The sequence below is a fragment of the Dipteris shenzhenensis genome, chromosome 4 (assembly GCF_047967505.1).
Source record: "Dipteris shenzhenensis isolate YYH24624 ecotype China chromosome 4, Dip_SZ_1.0, whole genome shotgun sequence".
NCBI lineage: Eukaryota > Viridiplantae > Streptophyta > Polypodiopsida > Gleicheniales > Dipteridaceae > Dipteris > Dipteris shenzhenensis.
In genome coordinates this window covers 22078556-22105770 of record NC_141599.1, presented here as the reverse complement: position 1 = coordinate 22105770, position 27215 = coordinate 22078556, and the positions used below count along the sequence as shown (strand labels likewise).

At 41.9% G+C, this 27215-nt stretch overlaps 2 protein-coding genes across 2 annotated transcripts in view; both read left to right on the top strand.

Moving 5' to 3' along the window:
- The first annotated feature begins 4039 nt into the window (after positions 1-4039).
- Positions 4040-7397, top strand: LOC147902597 (lysine histidine transporter 2-like). Its single transcript, XM_087373643.1, has 8 exons — positions 4040-4233; positions 4455-4642; positions 4873-5256; positions 5381-5774; positions 5864-5969; positions 6052-6143; positions 6245-6313; positions 6442-7397. Exons 1-8 carry the CDS (start codon positions 4174-4176, stop codon positions 6562-6564), a joined length of 1416 nt encoding a protein of 471 aa, XP_087229769.1. The 5' UTR covers positions 4040-4173; the 3' UTR covers positions 6565-7397.
- Positions 7398-24754: 17357 nt separating this feature from the next.
- Positions 24755-27215, top strand: part of LOC147902596 (cytochrome P450 714A2-like) — a 41162-nt gene continuing 38701 nt past the window's right edge. The window contains exons 1-2 of the mRNA XM_087373896.1: positions 24755-24794; positions 26191-26249. Coding sequence (XP_087230022.1) covers positions 24755-24794; positions 26191-26249 — 99 coding nt within the window. The remainder of the gene's footprint in view (positions 24795-26190; positions 26250-27215) is intronic.

The following is a 27215-nucleotide window of genomic DNA, read 5'->3' as shown; positions in this document are numbered from 1 at the left end:
AAGCTTGGCCTCAAGAGAGACCAAATGGGCGTGTTTTTTTACCTCGTGCACCGTGGATGTTATCAAAGCTAGAGATGGCGACGGTGAAGCGCGCTATTACTACAATTCGTACTCCCACTGGATGCATGAGGTGTTTGAAGGGAGCCTTTACAAAGAGCAAGAAAAGAGGTGTAGAGCAATTATATGGCTTGAAATCTCATGATTGGCACAAGATGCTCCAAGTAAGTATTTTATATGCATAATATCTTTTTCCTTTCAAATTTGTGAGTGAATAGCTATAAGCAACTAATCAACCACCTCCTCGCGGGTTCAGTTCATACTACCTACTAGCATTTCACGTAGTGCATCAAAGGACGTGAAAGATTGTATTTACAAGATGGGCGAGCTTGTGAGGTATGTGAGCTCAAAGGAAATAGATCCCACCACGCTTGAGAATGCTCGAGTTATGTCAGTGGAGGCGGTTTGTTTAGTGGAGGAGACATTTCCACGTTCTATTCTCACAAGCCAACTACATCTCATAGTACATTTGGTGGATGAGATTGCTATATGCGGTACTATACATGCACGATGGTTGTTCTTCCTCGAGCGCTTCATGAAGACGTTGAAGGGCTTCGTGAGACAAAATGCAAGACCCGAAGATAGCATGGCCGAGGGTTGGTTGGTACAAGAGTCACTTGTATATATTTCTGAGTTTCTTGTTGATGTGGATAGCTCTCTCCCACGACTATGGAGAGATGATGAAGACCTAAGGATGACCTCTATTGTGCCTCAAGGAAAAGGACGCAACAAAGTAATAGACACGGAGTTGCGTAATAGTATCAACCTCTTTTGCGTGCTTAATAGTGATGTGATGAAAAGATGGGTGACAAGATACGAGGATGCAAAGGCAAGAAGACAAGAAGAAAGGGCCCTCTTTCGTACACACCACGGATCTCGTGTGCCATACCCTCAGCATCTAAGAGCACTTCCAAAGGATATTCATGTGGATTGGCTACTTGATGAAATGGAGAAAGCAGAGAAAGACGAGGGGATGCATATCACGATGGAAGAATGGGAGTATGCTAGGGGATGCATGAGCAAGGTCGGTATATAGAATGTTATGCATAAGTTAGGAGCTTTTTATAATTTAGATTGCTTATTTAATTGATTTTTTCTTGGTGTAGTGCACTATGTTCAATGCTATATGGTATCAGGGCAAGCATTTTCGAACACAACGGATTGATGATAAGAGAAACACACAAGATTGCGGCGTCATTGCTAGCTTTGAGGGAGCCAATGGAGCCATGGATGATTATTGTGGCATAATCCAAGATATCATTATGCTTGACTTTCGACGCTTCTTTGTGTATGTTTTGGATGTAAAGTGGTTTAAGGATGTGGTGGAAAGAGGCCCTAATGCAACAATCAAACGTCATGCAAGTGGCTTTGTAACTATTGACTCCACAAAGTTTTGGCAAAGTAGGAAGGACACACTAGTACTACCGCAACAATGTGAACAGGTACTGTGCACACACATAAAAATACTCGCTTTTAAATATTTGATGCAAGAAAAGTAACATGATTGTATTTGTGTTTGAATTAGGTTGTCTATCAACCAATGGTGGATAATAATAGATGGTGGCATGTCATACCTATTATGCCACGTTCCAAAGTGATGTATAGTACATTTACTAATATGGAGCGTATGGAGGATGATCATGGCCATGGACGTGATGATGACCGTGATACAAGAGAGGAGGATGATCATGAGATAGGAGATATAGATATTGAGGCCGACATTACCCGTGAGGACGAGCCTACCATTGGAGATGTTGATTTCGATGAGCACATGAGTGGCACAAGTAGTAGTGGGTTGAATGTATTTGTAGATCTAAACAATTGTTTGGATTTTGAAGTAGATAGTTTGGCAAGGGTTGATCTCATTGAGGATGAGATTGAACCGTAGCCCCACAATTGATATTGGCAAAACTATTTTACATATTGTCTCATTCTCCTCATTTCACTTAATTCTTGTATATGTGGGCTTGCAAAAAATTATGTACTTTGGTAATCATGGGCAATGTTTGGAAAGCAATGATGTACACCAAAATCTCACTTTCTGTATTCTCTGGAGCGCGTCTATTTACGCGTCTAAATGCGCGTCTGATTCTCAGTGTAAACGCGCAAATAAACGCGCAAATAAACGCGCAAATACACGCGCAAATAGATGCGCTAATAAACGGGATGTTAAACGGGCCCGTATTTTCTCAGGTCAAACGCGCAAATAGATGCGATGATTTACGTGCAAATAAACGAGCGTTTAGCCGCGCCTATAGACGCGCCCGTAATTTCTCTACTAAAGCAACGCCTATAGACGCGCCCGCTATTTTGCGCGTCTACCAAGCGCGTCTATAGTTGCTTTGTGTTGTTGTGGAAGATTCTTCTAGAACCCACAACTATGACCCGCAAGATTCCAACTTGATTAGGCCACATTACTTGTGCTATGTTCTTGGAAACTAGTGGGTGTGGGGACTTTTGATGAAAGTCACTTGACTATTAAGAGATCATTGAGAGCTAGATGAATGCATTTGAAGCTTTTCTTCTGACTTTTAAAAGAGCCATGTTCTTGGAAACTACTCGGTGTTGGGACTTTTGAATATGTATATCACTTGACTATTAAGAGATCATTGCCAGCTAGATGAATGCATTTGAAGCTCCTCTTGTAACTTCTAAAAGAGCTACATTCTGAGGAAGGCTCTTCACAAACCCATCACTATGACCCACAAGAGGACCAACATTATTTGGCTACATTGCCTTGTGCTATGTTCTTGGAAACTACCTTTCCGAAGGTGCACCTCAAACTTTTTCTTTCTATAATGACGTTGTCCACACGTTCCTTGCGCTAGCACATTGATTGGATATGCCGTACCAAAGAGGCATTTGCCCTTGGACGGTCCCTAGAGGTTAGAGTTGGCCATCAAGGTCGGCCCCTAGATAGCGGTCTTTAAAGACAAGCCTTGACTTGGGTGGCCACTTTTGGACGAGCATAGACGGCATTTTGTGGGCTAGCGAGCAGCGATATAAAGCAGGGGTGAGGAGTCTGGTGTGACGTTGGGTTCGTTGAGTGATGGCATAGAGCTGGCAGTGTAGGCTAAAAGATCAATCTATTCGTATCTGCTTGAGGCAGTGTAGGCTGTGTTGGGCAATGGGCAGAGGCAAGTGAAAGGACGAGCTGATGAAGGAGGGTATTGAGGTGGCGGGCTGCTGATTGTAGCAGGTTGAAGAGCTCTAGTGAGACCACAGACACAACTTACAAGCATTACAAAGACTGATTTGATCATAACTCTAGGATGGCTACGGTTGGCTGAGGGGCCTGTCGCGCGTTCATAGAAGGTCAGCAGACGTAGGCTATGGTGTCGAATTGGCGACAAATGCTGGAGCGTGAATTAGAATATAGGTGGCAGTAAATGGGCTTAATTAGATGCTTAAAAACGATGACAGCATTTTGGCACTTATTGATAGACCAGAAACTGACTTCCGTGAAGACCTGGGCAACCGAACCCTTAGGAGGTGATGACTTGATATCGAGGTGCCAAACGACTCCGTGCGTGGCAGTGTTTAGGCTTGACCAAGTCATGGCAATGAATAATAAGGGTTCTTCCAAGATTGGGAGACCTTTTTAGAGCGTTAACTTATGCTGCATAGCCTGGTCCAGACTCCACGGTAGTATCTTGCTAGCCACAACTATTTCACAGCAGCCGTTGGTCATTGGTTGGCCCTAGGTTTCCTATTGACTGTGACCAAGCAGCGGCCTTTTCCCGAACCTTAATTCAGACAGGCACACAAGAGAAGGAGAGAGAAAAGTATGCTTGCATGATTTGCACGACGGTACTAAGGGATTAGCGCGAGGATTAAAAATCGTACTACCCAGTACTCCAAAGTTGCAGAAAGGTCACGTAATAAAAGAACTTGCTGCATAAATATGACTGTTGGCACCAGGCGATAGAGCTCAGTAATCATACAGCGAGTATCTAGGTAAAATTACATTGTTCACAGCTGCCAATACCACTTTCGATCCTGTCCCGAGAGTCCAGTCGCAATCTGGTTTTGCCCCGATTCTGTAATTTTGATTCGGTTTGCAATGGTTTGCTTTGCTGCAATTTAGCAATTGACGGAAAAGATCGCTAAGTTCTCATGGATCACGGCGATGTCGAACTTTCGAGGCGCTTATCTGCTGCTCCCTTATTTGATCGGGTACATTCGTTTCCGTTTTCTGTATGTTATCGTTTTATGTTTTACGCGATGTAGCAGCATCAATATGCAAGGGCTGCAGCTGCTATTAGGCAGTCAAATCTGTGCTATACAGCAAGGGCGCCTAATCATTACGTGATAAATTTGTATGCAAACTTGTTTTTATAAGTGACAATTGTGTTTGGTCTTGGACATCAAAAACGCCTGAATGTGAAAATTTTCAGGCCGAGAATGCTTTCACAAGCGACGGTCACGAAGGCAATGTTGATCCGGACGTCGTGGAGCATTGGCTTCCGCCGACCAACGGGGTCAGCCGCAATGCCAAGTGGTATTACTCAGCGTTCCACAACGTTACATCTATGGTTGGAGCAGGAGTGCTAGGCTTACCATATGCGATGGTTCAGCTGGGTTGGTGAGTGGCCCTTGTTTCATGACCATCTCTAAATCTGTGGCGACCAGCTCATTGAACATTGAATTCTTTTACAAGCATCGTATTTTCTTGTGTAGCTTGCGCAAGGCTAGCTTGCGCAAGGCTAACATATACGTATAGTCATTGTAGATCTATTCGTGGATACAATATTTATATCAGACTGCTCATGTGCCGAATCCCTGATGTCGTTCAAACCACATAATTGATTGCAGGGGCCCTGGAGTGTTAGTACTCGTCTTATCTTGGTTAATTACCCTCTTCACTATATGGCAGATGGTTCAGATGCACGAAATGGTACCTGGAAAGCGTTTAGACAGATACCACGAGCTGGGGCAGTACGCATTCGGTAAAGAGCTGGGCTTATGGATCGTGGTGCCCCAGCAATTGCTGGTAGAGGTGGGGGTGGACATCGTCTACATGATCACAGGGGGGAAGTCCCTCAGCAACTTTCACGACTTGGTTTGCAGTAAGTGCAGGAAACAGCGTCCGTCTACCTGGATCTTGATCTTCGGATGTGCTCACTTTGTTCTCTCGCAACTACCCAATTTGAACTCCATAGTTTTAATATCAGCGGCTGCAACTGTGATGTCTCTAAGGTTCGCGTTCTCTGTCTTTCTGCCAAAACCTTGAAAATCGGAGTGCAATTCGATGATCAGAGCAGTATTCAGTTGTCAGATTGGAAGAACTGATGAATTCGGACTTTGGGTTTTTTGCCCCCAGCTACTCGACCATTGCTTGGGCGGCATCGGTACATCACGGAGCTCGGAGCTGCGTTTCCTATGAGTATAACTTTACAACTACCCCGAATGCTGTGTTCAATGTTTTCAACGCCTTAGGGACGGTGGCATTCGCGTATGCCGGGCACAACGTGGTGTTGGAAATCCAGGCCACCATACCGTCTACCCAAGAGAAGCCATCGAAGATTCCCATGATGCGAGGAGTTCTGGTTGCTTATATCATCGTTGCCCTGTGTTACTTTCCGGTGTCGTTGGCGGGATACTGGGCTTTCGGCAACTCCGTGAAAGACAACATTTTGTCGAGTCTTGAGAGTCCCCAGTGGCTGATTGCTGCTGCAAACATGATGGTTGCGGTGCATATGATCGGCGCCTATCAGGTCAGCTGTTCATACTTGGTTTGCTTGGGAATAAGTTTGACGGAATTCGCCAATTTGCATGGCAATCAAACTGTATTTGCTTCCTACAGATTTTTGCGATGCCAGTCTTTGACATGCTGGAAACATTTCTGGTGAAGAAGCTGCATTTCCCTTCTGGGATCGTGCTCCGCCTCGTCTCTCGCTCTGCCTACGTTGGTAAGAGAGATCCACATGTAGTCTTTTGAATCCTTTCGGGCTTAATTGCTAAACAGCTAAAGGGAAGCTTTGTCGGGTGCAGCTTTCACATGCTTCGTAGCAATGACTTTCCCCTTCTTCTCTGATCTCCTCGGTTTTTTCGGAGGCTTTGCATTCGCCCCGACAACTTATTTCGTAAGTGACCAATCGTTGCTTCATTGAATTACACATCAAACACTTACATAGCAATTTCCGTATGCCTGCTCTGACATTTTAATATCTCGTCGCTCCTGCAGCTACCTTGCATCATGTGGCTTGTCATCTACAAACCAAAGCCATTCAGTCTTTCGTGGATTACAAATTGGGTATGTCTTTAATACTCCGTAGTTGAAGAAGATTTGAAAGTAATAGTACATAAGCGTCCTGTATATAGGAACCAATCCATCCATTCTACATCTTATCAAATGATTATATTATTGTTAACGCTTTGCAGGTCTGCATCATTCTAGGAGTGCTGCTCATGTTAGTGTCCTCAATTGGGGGTTTGCGGCAGATCATCGTGACTGCCTCGACCTATAGTTTTTACTCAAAAGACTGGCCCAAAACCAGTGTGTGAAAAATTCGGATGATCTATTACCGAGATCAATGGACCTATACGAGATTAATGTTAATGGATCTATATTAGCTAAGCTAATAGCGAGATTAATGGTATACGAGATGTGTACCAGAACCGTGCTTATGACCACAGGAACAATGTCCCCCCTTAGATTTCATTTCATGACCTTGAACCATTGGATGCAAATCATGAGTTGTGTCCATCCTCTCAGTGAAGATGATCATCATGTTCTCCATGTCAGAGACATCGTGGTGCTTGTATAGCTATTCTTCGCCACATCTTTCATATTGCATTTAGTCTGAAAGATATGGGCATGCAATGATTGCTTTTTGTGAGCGGCTCTCTCCATCCTTCCAATATTTCTCTCTATTGACAGTCCTTAAGGTGTCTTTCAAATCTTTTCACATGTACCATTTGCTCTCTATACAAAGCTCCTCATATGGCTCCCTTGCGTCATTGTGCTTGCTTGGTTATAAAACCCTCTATAACCCTCGCATCCACGAGTTCCGGCCTGGTGTTCATCCTTAACAATGCAATTGCCCTCAGGTGATTTCCAAATGTTGGTGCATGCAACATAGCTTTTCTTGCACTCAATCGATTATATCTCACCTAATCACCGTTAATATTCCCAACCAAGGGCTCATCGCAAAACATTGTCGAGCTCCAGCTTGCATTGGGAATTTGTTATATCATGGCTTTCGAGGCAAAACCTTGATCGCCATAGTGTTGCAAGTTGGACTTTCCAAGGATGCCCAATGAGAGGTAGGAGTGGGAGGACCTTCTATGCATTTAGGACATGGAACCCTATTGTCTGCAGTGTGCATCCTCGGGCATATTGAGAGGACCCATCAAGCGGCTCCACATATGGGAAATAAATGACAATTTCTCTTATCAAAAGTAGAATTTTTCCCACTCAGGTAATTCTTTGTGAGAGAAAGGAGCCATGGTGCGAATATGTTTTCATGCAAATAAACTTTGCATCAACTATTGCATACACTAAGGGTATTCCACCTCTCAAGTACTACCTTATAAAAAGTTCATCTTCAAAATCGCTACAAGTTCTCTAGCCACCAAGATATCGGACGTGTAATTAAGAGATTCTACAGACTAGAGTCCATTCTCAATATGGCCTATGTCTCATGAGGAGATGCCTTTAATATAAACAGAGTATTCATAATTTTTGGACTTTTTCTCTTGTTTTGGACTTTTTTCCCAAACCAATCACCTCCACTTGATATTGACCTACTAGACTCAAAAAAGGGTGTTTTTACAACACCATATATATCTATCTCTGCAAATTATGATATGTGGAAGCAAAGGTTCAAGTATAGTAAGCGAGAAAGTGAATGCGAGGGGGCCACATGTGACACACCCCTAAATATGTGGCCACATAGGGCTTGGTCCTTACATGTCCGCATAATGCTTGAGCCTTCTATTACTAGCTAATTTTTAGTTATTTTTTAAATTCATAATTAATTCTTTAGTTATTAATTTCTATTCATTTTTTATTATTTTATTAATTATTAATTAATTTTTATTACTAATCCTTTTCTATTACTAAATAATTTTTATTAATTATAAACTTATTCATTTTTATTACATTTTGTTAATTCTGTAATTATTAATTACTTTTATTACTAACTAGTTTTTTGATTAATTAATAATTACTTTCTTATTTTAAACTTAATTATTAATCGATAGAATTCAAGAGTTGTTCATATTAACATAGAGGTGGTGTAAAGATACACCATTTTGGAAAATGATGTATAAGATCACCGAGAGGGGACCGCCACATAGGGACATATTTGCTCTTATGCTTCAGAATCTCTTTCTGAGTTATCAGACTCTGTCACTGCATCTTTACTTGGATCAAGTCTACCCAAACAATGTTTGATATGTGCGAGGCTGCTGTCAGGGATCGTGATACTTTTTTCCACATCATAGCCATGCTTCTTTTTAAGATTTCGAGTCCTTGATTTCCAACAATGGATGATGATACTCACCTCCACTTTAGCCAAGCCCTCTTTATTTGGAACCCATTCCCGTTTCTTTTCCAAACAACCCTCATAAAGTTGTTTCATGGTATACCTCTTTGAGAGATTTTTTAATGGTTTGGGTTCATACCATAATGTTGTGAATGTGCTAGGGATTCCCATTTCATCCCTTGCTATCCGAGCAACCTTTGCAACTCAAATTGGTCTCCCTTGGTCATCCAACTCTGATCTTGGATTTGGATCTAATGCACAAATGGCAACAAAAAGTCCCTCTTGGCTTTCATCGGATGGTACAAACTCTGGCAACGGCTTATCACCCTTCCTACCACAAAATTTATGAGGCAAAAGGCATTGCTCAGCTTCTTCCATATCTTTAGCTATAGTCGACTCTCTAGCAAATGCAGAATCTTCTCTTGACTCAATTTGTTGCAACCAAAATAGATCTGAGTATTCTATGCTCGTTTTAATTTTCTTGCTCTTTTAGATGTTTGAGAAGAGATTCATTTGCCATGATTATCTACATATTTTTCTCAGACTGCTCTAGGTATTTTTGCATCATACTCCTAACGTGAGAAATGAATACTTGCAAGCCTTTAATTTCATCCATGTTAAGTGCTTTGTTTTTTGTGAGAACTAATGTAGTCTCCTCCAAGGGATTATTCATTCTAGTAACACGTATGGCACACTCCATAAATGATTTGTGTCCATTGACATTAGGGGAGAATTGGGGTCTCAAAAGGGCCTCATACGGAATGGATTAGTGAATGCTTAGTGGGCTAATGCACTGGGGCTTGGAGGGTCCCAAAGAGGACTAACCAGCCCAACCTAGGTGGGTTAAGCCCACATTTGAGCCCACCTCTCCCCCCATCAATGAGGGGAGGGGGCCACTTTTTGAAATTTGAATTTCAAATCTCAAATCTCCCTCCCTCCCTCTCTCTCTCTCTCCCTCCCTCCCTCCCTCCCTCCCTCCTCCTATCTCTCCCTCTCCCTCCCTCCCTCCCCCTCCCTCCTCCTCTCCCCTCCTCTGTCTTGCTCCTCCTCCTCCCTCTCCGGGCCTCCTCCTCCTCCTTCTGGCTCCTCCTCCCTCCTTCCTCTCCCCTCCTTCTCTAGCCGCCCAGGCTTCCTCTCCTCTGCTCCTCCCTCCTGCAAAATCTCTCCCCTCCTCCTCCCTCTATAGCATCTCTCCCCTCCTCCTTCCTTCTACAGTAGCTCCTTCCCTCCCTTCTATACCTGTCGCCCTACTCTCCTCCTCCTCTTCCTCTTGCCCTCATCTGCTTCTCCTCCTTCCTCTTCCTTACTACTCTTTCCCTCTCACTGCTCCATCTTTGCCAGCTCTCCCCTACATTTTAGCCTGCATCACTGATACCTCTCTTTGAGTACTCATGGCACCATTCGAGGACATATCCAACAAGTACCATGTGAACCTACAACTGGAGGTAAAATATGCAAGCACACGCTCTTTGGGATATAGTGGAACTCCTCAAAGTGTGCTCCATAGTCTTCGATTGCAAGGGAAGAAGCATCTTGACCTTTGGGTGGATGGAAACTTGTATTCTTTAGACCCCACCAACCAAAAGAGTCCTCCTTTTCATACAGTGCATGATGTTGTTCGGTTTGTTGGCAAGGGACATGCTAGATTGCTCGATTATTGCAATCAATTGAACCATTCTCACACATCGGCTATGCAAGCAAGTGAGGTGCAGAGAGCCCAAGCATAAGAACTTGCACATTTGGGAAATATTACTATTGTGGCAATGCTGTGGCAATGCATAATAGTATGTAGGATCTCCGATTGCAAAACAAAGAATTTAGTGACAAAGCACATGCACTAGACTTGGAGCGACATGAATTGGAAGAATCAATCCAAAAGCTCGCTAAAAGCAAACAAGATTTGGAAAGGTCTATCTATGGCCAAGTTCAACGTACTGTGAAGAAGGAACAAGAGAAGTCGATAGAATGAGTACAAAAGTGGAAGGGAACACCTTTGGGACCGAAGGAGAGGAAAAGACAATTGCAATCTATGGATGCATTGTCAACCAATAGTGGTGCCCGAAAGAGGAGAATGCGGGCTACAAGGTTAGTTCCCCAAATTTTCAATGAAATTTCTTACTCCAAAATATTTGTGGTGTTGCATTCTTTCCACTAAGACTCATTTGTACTCTACTTTAGGAATTTCATGGAGGATTGATGGGAACAATGGAAATGGATGATAGTGATCCTTCATATGTTCTAAGAAGTTTAATAAAGCCAAGTGATGTCATGGAAGTGTTGAAGGACCCTAGAAAAAAAGGGCTACATAAACAAGTTGCTAGAGAGGTAATGAAGGATTTCAAGGGCCTCGTCCAAGCAAAGGAGGTGCTTGGAGCTTGTGATGCTACTGGTGTTAGTCATGAAGCTTACAACTCTATTTTTAAAATTTTCAATTCTGCTATGGAGGAAAAGTATAAGATATCTACAATGCCATTGCCAACACCGTGGTCTATAAGGCTTGCATGTCAAGAAACAAACCAATGTGCTAGAGAAAAGCTTGGAGGATACCATTGTGTAAGTGGCACAATGACTTGGAAGAGTAAAAAGAAATCTGGCATCCAAATGTTTGAGATGAATGCTTTCAATAATGTTTACATGGATGTAGAGAATTTGCAGAGAGCCATGGTCAAATTCTATGAGATGAGAGAAGAAGGTAAGAGAAATTCCCTCTTCATATTCAACTTTATTTCTATATCCTTACTATATTTCTCTTTCATTGTACTGATGGCAAGCTAGTATTTGTTATAAAAATGGATGACTCAGCTCAGTTGGTAAAAGAGCACAGGCTAGAGAGGGTGAGCATTTGTATAATGAACGATGCCTTGCATTTTGCTCGAGGGGATGAGGAAGTTGAGCAAGGTTTCTCAGTCCAATCTGAGAAGGACATATGTGGCTTGCAGCCTTTGAGACCCCAAAGGAGTGCCATGAGACATTGAAGTGGGTTTTGGAGAGAACCGGCATCCCATCGATTATTCGAAGACAAGAGGCAGGGCAAACATTAATAGTGGATGGGCATGGAACGTTTCAAGTTGAATGGCATCTAGCTGGTGATTTGAAGACCCTCAAGTGCTTGTATGGTTGTGATACAGGTGCATATGCAAAATGGACATGCTTGTATTGCACCCACTCTCAGAAGATGCAAAAGAGAAGCCTACAGTGGGAAAATGGCATGCTTTCTTACAACCAAAGTTCAGCCCTTAATTGTCACAAAAAGGATCCTAAGTGGGACCCCATTCTACTAATTCCATTGGAGCAGGTACACGTGTGTACTTTGCATGCTTAACTGCGTATACTTGATAAGTTACTCTATCTCCATCTAGTTTATGCTTGGAATTTGAGGCCACAACAAGTATCTGCACAATGCATTTCAAAAGCTGAAGAGCTACTCTCACTAATGGGACTTCACAGAGGCAATGTGAAGCTTAAGCAAGACAAGAAACAATCTGGAAAGACACAAAATCTTCCTGCTAAAGTGTCCATGGGTGGAGGAAAGGCAAGGAGGTTCTTGTCCAACCACCATGCTAATAAAGAAAAACATACATTGGCTCAAAGCACCCTAGGTTGGGAGTACTGGAGCTTTGTGTGAGTGCACCACAAATCAAGCTTCACATCTGTGAATTGCTACTTTGAGAGCAAAACTGTGGACAAAGCTTGATGCATTTATAAAGTTGCTTAGACAAGGTCAAACAGATGAGCTTTATTATGAGAGATTCAAGACAGCATTGGGAGAATTCATACCATTAATGGTAGAAGCATGGGGGGAGTCACATATTACACATTACATGGTGATCCTCCTTAGGTTGAAATTTTGTGCTTTAAACTTGAGTCAATTTATGTTTCTAATACAATATTTTTCTTTACAGCATATTCTTTATGCACATGCACCATGGTTTGTGGAGCAATGGGGCTCTCTATCCATTTAGAATACTCAAGGAATGGAGAAATCACACTATAGAGCAAAGGCAGCATACTTCAAGAATACAAGGCATGGGGATGGTATCGCACGAAGCAATGTACTACACGAAATGTTCGATTGGTTTTATAGATCTCTAGAGGCCAGGACTCTCAAGCGCGATAAGATAGAGGTCTCAAGTCTTGCAAAAGCGGTTCAACATGTCAAGAAGACAAGGAGATGTGCTGCTTGGAAGTCCTCAACAAGGAGCCAAGGGGTTGCACTTTGGTTTGCAACATAGAGTCAGACAGGAGAGGCGTTGGGTCCTAAGAGAGCCCCAAATGTAAAATGTTTGATGAATAAAGTTAACACTATTTTGAGTCGATTATAGATTCCAAAATTCACAAATTTATTTAGACATTGCAGAATTGCATGTGCGACATGGCAGGGCGAAGGGGTGAGTGGGTTCGAAGGAAGGGTGGTGAAGATTAAGTATTACCGAATTGGCAACAAAAGATGGGGGGGAGGGGGTGCAATCAAAAACCCTAATTTAAAAGAAACCCTCAAGTGCTTTAAAAAAGACTATATAAAGCACTTCAAAACCCTAAAATCCCTCATTTCTATGGCATGAGTTAAACAAACTACTAGACCCACTGGATGGTGTTTAGATGCTACCCATTGTCCTCCTCACAACGCCATAGCCTCCGAACACACTGCAAGCCCTAGTGGCCAAGAGGGCAATGATCAGCAAGGATCTGAAGGCGGTTCTCATCATCAGGAGTCCAAGCGACACAAGTCCCCACCATACGACTCTCATGGGGGATCCCAGGGATCTCAGCACCATGAGGAATCCTAGCATGATGAAGGATCCAAGCACGATCAGGGGTCCTCTCAGTCCTTCCACACAACTAACCATGGAAGTAGAGAGGTCTCCCAAAAGGGGCAAAATAGTCTAGTCAATCCTAATCAACTGCCCCTCCCTCCTCCGTGGGGTCCTGGCATGGAGCATCTAGACCAACAAGGGGAGCAAGAAAGGCAAAGAGAGGAGATGTAGAGATTACAGGGGCCACAACAAGAGGAAGTATTTGGCGGGCTCGCAGATATAATGAACCTTGGCCCCAATCCTCCAACCAAGCAGACTGCACGGAAGAGCACCATCAACCCTATGTGCCTCGATATTATCAAATATGAGAAGCCTCTAGCACAAGCTGAGCAAGAGCCTTAGCCTATTGTCTCACAGCCTCATGAAAAGGAAAAGAGACCAAGGACAAAGCAGACCCCTAGGCATAACAAGCCACCTCGAAGGACCCACCAGACATAGGAAGAGGAGTCTGAAGAGGTGGTTGCAAGGGAGGAGAGGTGAAAGAAGTTCAAAGCAGACAAGCGGCCATGGAGCCATGTGCAGAGGGTAGTGCAGGTCCCCCAAAAATTAAGAGGCACAAAAAATCAGGCATGAAGGCACTTCAGGAGATCCACAAGTTCTAAACCACTGTGGACAATCTCATTCCTCATGCACCCTTCTAGTGTGTTGTATGTGAAATAGCACAATAATACAAGAATGATGTGCGTTTCACTTCAGGCACTATGGGAGCAATTCAGGAGGCAACAGAGTAGATGGCAGTGAGTCTTTTTGAAGACATGAACTTATGTCCTATCCATGCCAAAAGAGTAACAATGATGGACAAGGACCTTGCACTCGCCAAGTGCATCCACTCCGATCCCTCCCTTAGGCCCTAGATGTTGTTTAGGTTCATTTGGTGTAACCTGAATCATTTTATAAATCTCTACCCTTTGAGGCCAATGAATAAAAGATATTTTTATGTTATATTACTGTTCCCATGTTATTATACATGTTACGTGATGCTTTCCATCAGTTTATGCAAGTTCAGTGTGAATTTGAGTGGTCAAATGATGTTTTTTCACCATGGTGTAGAAGGAAAATGTGTTCAAGATCGTGTGGGGAGCCCAGAAAAGCCAAAACGCACTATGGTGCATATGGGGCCTATTTGACCAAGACCCGCTATGGTGCATATGGGGCCTATTTGACTTTGGTCAAACAGGCCCCATACGCACCATAGCAGGTTTTGGCTTTTTCGAGCTCCCCGCGCAATGCCAAACCTTGGTCAAACAAGCCCCATATGGACCATATCAGATTTTGGCTTTTCTGGGCTCCCCGTGCGATGCCGAACACATTTGCCTTCTACCGTGGGGTGAGATTCTTACTGGATTGCTCAGAAATGACCATTATAGCACAAATATTTATCTGATAGCATGCTTTTGAACAGAATAGTGAATGAAAATATCAATGCCAACAACAATTAAAGTTACAAAATACAATGACTGTATAAAATAAATTTTGTAAAAGAACACAAAATGGGGGTTTTGAGAAAGAAAAGGGGGGCAAAGTTAGAGAAAAATAGGTGAAAATATGGAAAAATATGAAAAAGATGGAGAAAAATAGGAGGAAATAGGAAAGAATAGGGGGAAATTAGGGAGAAAGGGGAAGATGGCGAGGGGGGGGGGTGTTTTTCAAAAAAATAGAAAAATATAGTTAAAAATAGGGAAATTTTAGAAAATTTAGAGAAAAAAGAGGGGAATTAGGAAAGAAGTGGGGGGTTTAGAGAAACAAAAGGGGTAAAGAATTAGAGAAAAATAGGGGAAGAATATGAAAAAATATGGAAAATTTAGGAAAAAATAGAGAAAAGAGGGGGAGTTAGAAAAAATTATGAAAAAATGGGGGAGAGATAGGTGAAAATAGGGGGGGAAAGGGAAAAAATTAGGGAAAGGTAGAGGAAAATAGGGGGAAAGGCAAAGATGGGTTGGGAGAAGGGAGGGGGGGTGCGGTGTGGGGCGGGGCACATCTGAGAACAAAAGGTGGAGAAAGAAGGGTCACAAGGAAGAAAAGGGAGGAAAAGTGTGTGTGTGTTTGTCCTATCAAAAAATCTAAACTACTACACTATTTGACCAATTTCAAATGTTCAAGTACATCAAATGCAATCATATGTGTCATTGCCCTTTTCAAACTACAAATGGGAGTAATCCATTCTTATTGACCCCCTTCTGATAGAACATCAACATGATAATCAACATGAGTACCCACAATAATATTAATAAAGTGTCCAAATTACATAGAGATAGTTAAGATTATTCCCCAACAATCAATTCAATCCTATTATACAATAGTTGGAGAAAATCCGCCGCAACGTTCTTGTCATAATTGCCAACGCTATATTTTAAGTCCATCAAAACATGCCAAAGATTTCAAAATGGAGAGATATGCCAACTCACCTGGCACCATCACAACACAATGAAAGTTAGAAAATTTCATTCATGCTATGGAAGCCAAGCTTCAATGCCAGTACATAGTTGTTATTCCATGTCACTCTATCTTCATTAGCCTTAAACAAATCTTGGCATTCTTGAATTTCAATGGCAATTAAAGGTTGGCAACTAGAAATAATCAATTTTAGCTTCAAGTTCAAAAAAGAAGAAATGAGCCTTGAGTCTAAGGAAAGTAATGAAGTAGTACTTGCATACACGTACATGTTTCCATACTTGAATAATAATGAGGAGGGTACTTAGGGAGAATTCAAATGGAAACACATTTTCTCTTTTAAATAGTTATACTTACCTCCATAATCTTCCACATAGAGTGTGAAAACCAAGGATTCCTAACATTATTGATACTTACAGGAATTGTTCTTGAAAATCCCAACTGATAATTAAATGTCCAAAGAATTTGCCTTCCTTTGTTAAAAGAAAAATCCTAGGTAATAAACCAAAATCCAAAGGCAATATACCCTTTCTCCAACCTTCACAGAAACTCTTACAAGGGCTCACAATAATATCTTGGAAAATATTTTAGGTCCCCAAGTGCTATTAAACTAGGAGGAACATAAGAAAAGCATTTTTCTTATGTAGGCAAAAATCAAGGGTATGAAATCATAAATCCTTCTTCCTATAAAGGAAATTTTATTATAACTAATATCATAAAGAAATATTCCATTAACAATAACCATCAAAGATATTTTCTCTCATATGGCAGAATTTTTCAAGTGAATGAAAAGTCTACAAGTGAGTTCTTCTCTTATGCTGGGGCCATAAAATGGAAACTCGCTATCTATTTCATCTAGAAATAACCGATCATTAGTAAACATTTATCAGTTAACACCCCTCTTGAGAGAAACTTAAAAGACCTCTGTTATATCTCTTTCAGAGTTGAATAAAAAATAGTCCATCATGGAGGCCTTAATTCAAATCCATCAACATATGTCTAAGATGTTTGTTTCATGCTAAGGTCATAAATATCTAGGATTCTTCTATATATCTTAGTAGTGTCTCGAACCCTTCCATAAGAAAACAGTAGCTTGTGTCTACTTGTGGCTTCCATACTTCGACTTAATGGCCACCCCATTCAGAGGATTATGATGTCATGAGGAATCAAAACCTAGAGAAAAAGGTCTGACCTTAGTATTTGTAAAAGCAAATGCACAGCTAATAATCCAATGCGTACTGCAAGTTAATCATTCTAGTCTTTGAGACTAGGCATAGTGCAATCTCAAAGCCCGCCAAGGTTGTAGTAGAATGTTCTCTAGATAGGTATTCATCACGAAAACAACTCCATTATTACAGTTTAGGCATGAAGCTTTCCAAGGGAAGTGTTGATGTACCAATCACCTTGCTTGAGAAATTCCAGCATTTCTACTCAATTGTGGCTTCCACCGTCGACTAAAGTGCACACAAACACAATTACTTGGATCGGGCCTTGAGGCCTTAAGTAGCTCCAACTACCTTATATGTGCCTTCCCCAGGGGGCCCTTGATCGCACATGCTATACGAGGTTTTTACATAGTGGCCCCCCCGAGGTGCCTTCAGACACAATGAATCGTATTTCGTAACAAAAGAAGCCCCCAACTATCTGTTGTGGAGAGCTCTTCATTGTTTGCAATGCTAACTGGGAGCAAGTCTGTGGGTCGCAACCCATCTTTGTTCCTTTGTTCCAACTACCCATGTTCAGATGCTTCAATGTGACAAGTTCTATCTTTTCTACTCTAGAAGCCTTCAATTGGTGCACTATATTGGAGGCTTCACATAGAGTTGAATAGCTTCAAGGTAGAGAGTCAAAGACACCAGAGCAACGTGGTCAACCACTCTCACTTATGAGTTCTGAGACAAGTTCTAGAGATAAGTATTCTGACATGCTTCTCTTACTTTGATCATGCATAACAAGAAAAGCAAAGTAGAGGGTAGAATTCTGCATTGGACATCAATCTATTGTGACATAGCCTGTCACAGAATCCTGTAAGCAAGCAAGAGTCTGGCAAAAGCAAGCCAAACTAGCATGGAAGCCTCAGTAAGGGAAATGCCAAGCACACTAGACACTTACCATTTCTCATGATGAGGCTAGCCCACATTTGTTTGAAGGGGGCTATTTGAAGGGGGCCTTCCTTATGTAGAAGGTAGTGAGCAACCATTTTTGTAGCAGATCGTTCATGTAGCAGAGTTTTCTCATATCAACAGTATCGCATCAACTCATGCCTAGTACATATCAATGGCCTGGGGACTGTGTAAGGGGGACATATCAGTGGCCTAGGGACTATGTAAGGTGTGCTCCATAAAGCACTTGCAAGACTCTATTTAGAAAGTACATGAGAAGGGAGAATATTATATGGTCCCATATGCAAATGTGGTCATCCTCGAATACATGTAAATGAAGCTACTACAAGCATAGCTAGGACACAAAAACACACAGCTCTAACAAGGAAAGTAGAAGGTAGATGGCGTAGCTGATAGTCTCGTTTATATGTTGGGCCTCCCCCCAGTCTATTAAGGGGCAATGATACAAGTTTACCTAGAAAGGCTTGTCCATGTATCCAAAGTGTTGTGATAGGAGCTTTCCCATTTCTCCAACTCTGCGAAGTTGGAAACCAAGGCTGCCTCTCATTCTCCTCTGGCGTGCCACTTTAGGTTTGATAGCCATCACTCTCCTTTCATTCAGGTCCAGCTTGCTAATTCACTTTTTCAAGCCCTCAAACTTGCATGATCGAGGCTAGTCAACTGGCTCATGCTCTATCAATAGAGTCGATGATGCTATTGCAGACAATAGCGAGACTATGAAGCTGATGAAAAGGAAACCGATATGTAAGCTAGTGAAACATGAGAAGAAGCATGCGCAATAATGTATATCATGTGACACATACTCAGCCATATTCCCTTCATCTAGCTCACTTTGGAGGTAGAAATGCATAGCAACTATCCACATGAAGGAGAGAATGTGCCGTAGTTTGTAGTAGAGCAATTCTCATGTTACATGGTAAAGCCCAAAAGACACAGAGAACTCCTTCATGGCTCCCTTAGTTTGGCCAGTGAATGGTCACTCCCATCCAAAACCTCTTGCGTGCCAAGTCTCACTATTTATCAAAGAAACAACAAAGTCTTGTATGTGCTTCCAAGCCAGGGGGCTACCTGCATCATGACACAACTTCCCAAAGCCCCTCATAAGCTCCTCAGGCTGTGTGCCGGGCTACTACTCATCCTCTCAGAATATGCTTTTTCTTGTACACATGGAGGGAGCTACTACAAGCCTCCCCTTGAGTTTTCTGCCTTGTCCTTCTGAGTCATATTTCTTTTAAGAGATAAAGTGATCCCTCCTTTTGTGTGCCTATAACCATTAAATTCTTCAATGAATTTAATGCTTGCCACTCACCATTACCAATGTGTGATGGTGGACCACATCAAGAGAATCCATGACATTGCAACACACCTCCACTAGTGTCCAACATACCACTTCCCAAAAATCATCCTTAAAAATCTTACTTGAAAATCCCTTTTGAAACATATAGAGGTCCATAGAATGGTGGTCCAACCCAATGATGAAGCCTCCACCATTACCCAACTATCCAATACCTATTAGTGGACTCCAACCATATAGTTACCACTGGTGGTGAGCTATAATGCCTAAGTTCATGGCATCCATGATGAACAATACACAAAAGGCTAGCACCAATGGTGTGCAAGGGCCATCAAATTTTGCCCCCTCCTTAATACATCTAGTGCCACATTGCATCTCCATCCCAATGAAAGTTTTGTGAGAGATGGGACAAATGGAACAAGTACAATGTGAATGTTCCTCCTTCGAAAGGCAAATGAAACAAATCAAGTGAACAATTCCCAACGCTTCCAAATACTCTCCCCCATGCTCTTCTTGCCTCCATGTAGAGTCTTTCTACCAATACCTAAGATAGATACAAACCATAAGTGCTCCAAAAGGGGTCTATAATCACCAAAGTGAGTTACAGAGCACTATAGATGTGGTTGACCATCCCATTCCCATAGATGTGGTGGTCCAAGGGATACCTAATATGAAGGGCCCCCAAAGTGTTAAACAAGTCCAAGGGTCCCCTAGGGGAAGTTTAAGCGATTGTCAATTCATAGGCACAACCTAAGAGTGCAAAGGTCCCCGAGGTGAGGGGGGTGTGTGTGTGCGTGTTTAGATTTAATAGTCCCATCAATAAATGAGCGATACAATTAATTCCACCAATTGGATAAAAAGTTATATAAGAGACAAGTACAAAAATATATTTACAACATCAAAGTTGGGAATTGCAAAAATTGAGAGTTTGCGAAAATTCTAACAAAGTTGAGAATTTTTAATCAAGATTGGACAAGGGTGTCGAATCCATCAGGTAGTCCAGGTTCCAAGGTCACGGTCCACTTACCTGCCACCATCCAAGAAAAACTAGGTGTTAGAATATCATAGTTTCAATTGGTTAGACAGGTAATGCATGTATTCCCTGGCGTGTTATTACTTTACCTAGGAGCGAAGACCTCCGTCTAGATTTACAAATATCAAATTTTCCAAATGCCATGCTATATATACATCCAGTGTCACAAATCCATCATTAGTTTGACAACAAAGTGTACGAGACAATAAGGGGTGTAGTCCTCACCACTTAAAAGAAAAAAATGACGTGGGGGATAATCTACTCCCTTAGGTTAGTCACTATCAACTTTTATTTTGTAAACCACCAAAGAGGAATAATAGCATATTAAAACAACCAAGTCTGCAACAATTGATAGAAAATTTATACTAGAATCACCAAGGGATGAATCACCAATAGAATGCAATTACGGGGGGTATTCCACACCCAAGTGAGACTAAACCAATGAAAGCGGTTAGATTGACACCATACTTAGTATAAAGACAATGAAAGCCCAAGCTAAGTCCTAATTGCATGGAGTCTCTTCAACTCGGCTAAATTTTAAATGACTAAACTTTAAATGAATACATAAACGACAACTTTAAATGACAAATTTTTCATTGACTAAACTTTAAATGAATATATAAACGATAAATTTTGCAAAAAATTAAGAAGTAATGAAGGACAAAGAGAAAATTGGGAAGGGGTGAGAAGGTTATATATGGGCCGCTTATAATTTTTTATAAAGAATACAATGCTAGTGAAGGTGAGAAAGACAAAGCATTAAATTAATATAAACAAGGAAAAACAAGAAAATTTTAAATATGGCACAACTAAACAAAAAGATTGAAGAAATTTAATAAATTACTTCTATGAACTAGTAGAGCTAGAGCTAAAAGGATTAAATAAAGTTAGTGAGAGCACATCAAAACTAGAAAATAAGTAACTAAAGGAGTACATATGAACAAGTAGAAGGATATTTATATATATATAACCAAAAAGAAATTGAAATAAAGAATTAAGGATAGAAGTAACGAAATAAGGAAGTAAACTATATATGATATAATGAACAATGAAAAGAAAATTCTTTTAAAACCAATAATCTAACACTACCACACTAAAAAGAAGTCATAAAGTAACTGGAAATGTAAGCAAATATATATATAAGAACATCAAATGAAATAAATGATACGCAAAAAGAGGCCCATAAAAAGCAAGTCTTGAAAAACTGAGGGAAACAACATGCACTAAATAATTTAAAAAAAGAAAGAAACAAGAAGCACCGATGAGCATGAAAAAAGGGGACTAAGTGGACTAAGACACTTAAGGCTCTGAAGCCTTTTGAGAGCTTACAAAAGACAATCAACCAGCTTAGAGCCACGAAGCACGAGGCAACTCTAAACACTATATGTAGAGAATAGAGCAACCACGGTTGTGTACCCAGTGCCAATGACAAGTGAAGGAGCTAAGAATTGTCCACACTCTACAGTAGCTAAAAAGATGGAGTTCATGAGGGAGAGGAGGCCGGAACCAGGACACATAACACGATCACAAGGGTGCACTTCAGAGGCAAGGGAGCTTGAAACAGTTGGAGAGTTGGCTTAAAGTCCCCGAAAGCAGTATGTAAGAGAAGCTGTACAAGCATGCAACTGCCACCAAGTCGACAACCAAGTTGGCAAAACGAGCCAGGGAGAGAACCCAAGGATACCGCGAAAGGCACCAAAGCTAATCAAGAAGGAGTTGCCAAGGAAGAGGGAGAAGGTGCCAAAGGAAGGACAGAAGTGGTCAAGTGAAGGGCTAAGTACAAGGAGCTCAACACAAAAGGAGGGAATGTCAAGAAAAATTGAGAAGCAAGGAGCAATGATAGTAGCGAAAAATGCACCAAAACCTGAGAGAAACAATAGAAACATATATTTTATCAACCGTAGTAGCATTAAGTGGACGATCAGTGAGGACGCTATGTAATAGAGCTAAAGGTAGCAACTACAGTGCGCACAACGCATCTTAGAGCTTGTGAGACTAATAAAGTGGCAAAGCGAAGAGAAATCCAGGACTCCAAGCAGCAGCGAAGAAAAACATCAAAGAAAAGAGGAGTAGCAAGAATGGTTGGCAAAGGAGCCGCAATCACAAGTTGTGAAGGAGTTGAGAGTAGAGAAGAAAAAAAGGGGAATTCGTGCCTGTGGCCAATGGTGGAGATCCTAACATCGAGCACAGTAGGCATGACGATCTTCATGTTTCCTCAAAACAAGAGGGGCTGGGGGGGTCATGTAACGCGAAGGATAAGAGGGAGCTAAGATATACAAAGGTACCCAAGCCTCTTGTAAGAGCATAGTAGAGACTTGTATAAATAAAGAAGAGCATAAATAAAGAAAAGGGCAATGGCGATGGCAGTTACAAGGTCGTGGGCAGTGGTATGAGAGGGTTGGTAAGTAGCTTAATTGCTCTTTGCATGCACCTAATAATGCCATGTAGCTTAAGGGGTAAAGGTCTTGGGGTTTAGGCATAAGATAGGTTAGGTAAAGAGCTAAGGTAAGGTTGCACAATTTTGGGGTAAGAATGGTTAGTTAGGGAAAAAGAGAAACTAGGGGACCGTAGAAGTGGGAAATAGGGATAAGAATAGTTAGCAATAGGAAAGAAAATGAGGGAAACATAGAGTAGAATGAAATCTAGGGTTAAGGTGGGGGTGATATAGAGTAGCCACATAGAGTAAAGGTTAAGCCAATTCAATAAAAAAAGGGGGTAAATAAACCTGGTAAATTAAAACGGTAAGCCATCACTTACCAAATGGAGAAGATGGGAGAAAACAATTAAGGAAGTTAGTCACTATATAATTTTTTACCAAAACCATGTATGCAAATTCCAAACAAATATGTAATGAAGTGTACAGTATGATTAAAGTACTAAAGATCTAAATATGCACTTAAAGAACTAAAGAGGGGGAAATTAAGGTTCTTAGAAGAAGGAGTACCATAACTAAATTCAAATAAGGATGGAGGTAGAAAAAGAAAGGTAGGGGGTGTGTTTAAGAAGGTTAATTGTATTAAAAAGAAGCTTTCAAGTGGGGGGTTCATTTTGTGTAATTCATAAGTGGGGAGTGAGGGTGGGGGTATGGGGACCAATGCGTGTGTTTGTACAATATAGAAAATGTGTGTGTGTGTGTGTGCATGTGCGCATGCGTGCAAGCGTGCATGCATGCGTGCGTGCGTGCATGTGTGTGTGTGTGTGTGTGTGTGTGTGTGTGTGTGTGTGTGTGTGTGTGTGTGTGTGTGTGTGTGTGTGTGTGTGTGTGTGTGTGTGTGTGTGTGTGTGTGTGTGTGAGAGAGAGAGAGAGAGAGAGAGAGAGAGTGTGTGTGTGTGTGTGTGTGTGTGTGTGTGTGCGTGTGCGTGTGTGTGTGTGAGACTAAAGGCCCTTGATTCTGACAATAAGTGTGTAAGCCCCTAAAAATTGATTGGATTGATCTTGTGGCACATCATATAAGCATGGAAATCCACTTGCCCTCAAATTGAACAATGGACCAATTTTTTCACACATCATCTATGTGCCTATTCTTTTACTTAAATGGTTGAGGATGAAGTGAAAAGATGATGTTTGATGTGCTACAGCTATTCTTGGCAAAAGTTTGATACTCCTCCTACCAGACTACTTGAATGATTGAGGATGAAGTGAAAAGATGATGTTTGATGTGCTATAGCTATTGTTGGCTAAAGTTTGATACTCCTCTTGCTAAATTATGCAAAGGGATGAAAATACTCTCCATTTAAAACAAGACGAGTAAAGGGATCTGTTTTACAAGAAAATCCACTAGCTAGAAGAGTAACTTCTGAGGTTAGTTTAAAATGGCAACCAACATATACAATAAAGAGACTCAAATAGTGAAACAACTCAAAATAGAATTGGCATGCAAGTCAAGGGCCATTGCAACCAAGTGTGACTAGTTCATCATTTAAAAGCATATGGCTCAAGTAGCTAGGGGTTAGTTTTTGGATCAAATGAGGTAGGCATGTGCCTACCTGAGTAGCTAGGCTTAGCATGAACGTCATGAGTCTTGCAATCTAGCATCAAAGGCTTGAATATTTAAGGATTAGGCCCCAAGTAAGTCACTCTATAAAAAACTATATAAAACATGCAAGCAATCACCTCTATATTTAAATTTTTAGTTTTTTGAAGACAGTAATTGTCTACCCCTAGTACATATACATGTTGCAATTTTGAATTTGTAAGTCCCCTCATATATGTACATTGCAGAATATATTAGATAGGGATTTATGGAATAAATCCTAAATAGATGGATTTATTTAGTACCCACTTTAGTGGGTACTAAATTCCTTGAAAAGGAAGAAATAAAGAAATTGAATATGAGCTTAAGATGAAAGAGATCTTTGAAGCCAAAAGCCCTACAAAATAGTCTTAAATCTGGTGAGAAGGCTTAAGGAAAAGGTAGCCCTTAAGGATGTTCCTGTCTTATTCTTTTTTCAGAGAAGTGAGGAGAAACCCATAGTGCATGGTTGCCACATGTGTAGGTAGTGAGGTAGGGGCTGGTCATAGCCCAAAGAGGAGGAGCAATGACGTAGAGATGGGTTCCATCACGGAGAACAGGAGTGCAGAGCATGGAGGTGAGGGAGTCCAATCGAAAGGAGTGGAGTTTGGACTAAGAAGTGGAGTCCAATCGAAAGGAGTGGAGTGGGGATGAGCGAGGACTAAGAAGCGCATGATGAACTGGATGCCCCCTCATATGTGGAGATTCTTGCAAAGAAACTGCAAAGCGGTTTTTTGGAGCTGCTCGATGAGGAGGCCATGAAAAAATTACATGTGGGGGTGGTGCACAGAGCAACAGAAGCCAGGTGAAAATCCTGTTCAAGTTGGGTTAATGGCACAATGGTTTGTGAGCTACAAAGTGGAGGACATCAAACTAGAGCTCACGAGGCTAGCTAGAGGGGGTACAGGACGTGTTCCATCCATGGAAGAACTGAAATAGATGTTGGCCTTCGACTATGACATTCCGACCTTTGGGAAAAGGCTTCCTCTTGGTGCGCTTCATCTCAAAAGACCTACGGAATGATGTGGCGGCAAATGTATTGTCTTCTCTAGAGCGTCAATTGTTATGGTGCCTTGGAGTCCCTCATTCAACATGGATGAGTCCCTCTACAAATGCCTTGTATGGGTTTCATTTCCAAGCACACCTCTATGGATGGGTGACATTGTGGACACACTTGTGGCTACTTTGGGGAGAGTTCAGTTGGTTCCTACTGCATCTCACATCCCTGTTGGTAGGGAGAGAGCATGGATTCTTAGGACAAGCTCAAGATGTTCCGGATTTCATCAAAGTATGATTCACGCACGAGCAAAAACTAGCTTAGCAAGTCAGGTTTGGCCCATTCCCTGATGCATGCTTCGTTTGTAAGAAGCTAGGTCATTCCACAAAGGATTGTCCAGTACATGCGAAGAATAAGTTAGCCTTGGGAGAACAAGGAGAGCACATAGAACAACGATTACCGGAGGCCCTGGCAAATGACATTTCTTGCACGGGCTACATGCATGAAGTGTCACAGCAACAAATCAATCTGACTCCCGATGGTCCTTTTGAGAAGGAGGTTGTCTGAAACCAAGCTAACCAATGGCTCGTTGTGGGAAAGAAGGGAAAGACTTCAGCAGCCCCGATACTTGTGGATGTGTCTTTGAGTCAGGAGAGCTCCAAGAATCCTAGTGGTAACGAAGTGCAGAAGTTTCCTATTCCTAATGAGAGATAGAAAGGCTCCTCAGAGCATTTGTTTAGGCTAAAGAATGTGGAAAAAGATGCATGCACCTTATTTCATGGGAAGCTCTTAAGGCGCACAAGCTCATGGGAGGCCTTGGTCTCCCGGATATCAAAACAACAAATATGTAAATGGTTGCCTAGTCTTAGAAGTGTTGCCCCATGGGTAGAAATTGTTAAATTTTTCATTGATAAGGGGCAGGGTAGAGGGGTGGGTAATTGGTCAAGTCTTACTTGGTATGATAAGCTTTTCTCAGGATTTCCCCTTCGAATAGTGGGGTCGGATCTAATTGCTGGACTGACAGAGGCCTGGAAGGTTTGCATCTGTGATGCCATCTGGGTGATGCAAGCTTGGGCAAAAGCATATGGTGGAGTCTTGCTATCAGACAGGATGCGAACCCATTCACCCTCCATGATCTTCTTCGTGCCAGCAATCTTTAAAAGAAAGGGATCAATTCTTGGTCGAATGTGTGGAGCACCAACCAGGCTGACTGGATTCCAATGGATCAGCTAAAAGATTCATTCCATCTTACCCAAGGTGAAGTGGATTACATGAATGTTACCATTGTAGGAGTTTTGGAAAGTTGGCCTACAAACTACATTCCCTCTTCTAAGGGACAAGATGATCAATGGAAGGTGGGTAGCACCAGACTTTGGAGATTAACGGCCAAGGTGGTATACCATACCTACATATTATTCTAAATTTGGTCCCACAATTAAATCGCAAGTGGTCAGTGTGACAAGGAGCCCGACATGGTGAAAGGCTCGACTGAAGATGCTCTAGTGGGGTTAGTTGTCCAAGGTAGGTTGGCCAAAAGGATTCAAGTGAATCCTTCCTGGCCCGCTCTGTGGGAGGACAACAAAAGTTGTGAGACACACTCTGTGGAACTGCATCATTGAGAGAGGCATGGAAGAATGTGGAGAAGAGAATCTGCCTATCTGGCTTGATGCACAAAATTAACGTGGGTGGTAATTGGTGCCTTGTGTTTTTAGAGGATGTGTCGTTCTGCTTGGACCTATGTTCATGCGGCAGTCCTAATGCCCATACGGGAGACTAGGAACCTCGTGTTATAGCAACAACAATAGTCGGGCTCCAAAGAGTCGACAATCCTTGCCCAAATCACTTCGAACCTCATAAGCTTATCTAATCAAGTGGTTAGTAGGGCCTTTGCTAGAAATTAGATCATACATGTTCGTTTGATGGTTTCCATTCGTTGCTTGCAGCATAGGCTCCGGGCTTAGTCCATGTCATGAGCCAAGTTTTGTAAAGGGTCTACTTGGG

Bases quoted from the DNA above. Each gene is read 5' to 3' on its own strand.
- LOC147902597 (XM_087373643.1), top strand. From the start codon at position 4,174: ATGGATCACGGCGATGTCGAACTTTCGAGGCGCTTATCTGCTGCTCCC. The intron at 4,234-4,454 runs GTACATTCGTTT...GAAAATTTTCAG, and splicing joins CTGCTCCCTTATTTGATCGG to GCCGAGAATGCTTTCACAAG. The intron at 6,144-6,244 runs GTAAGTGACCAA...TCGCTCCTGCAG, and splicing joins TCGCCCCGACAACTTATTTC to CTACCTTGCATCATGTGGCT.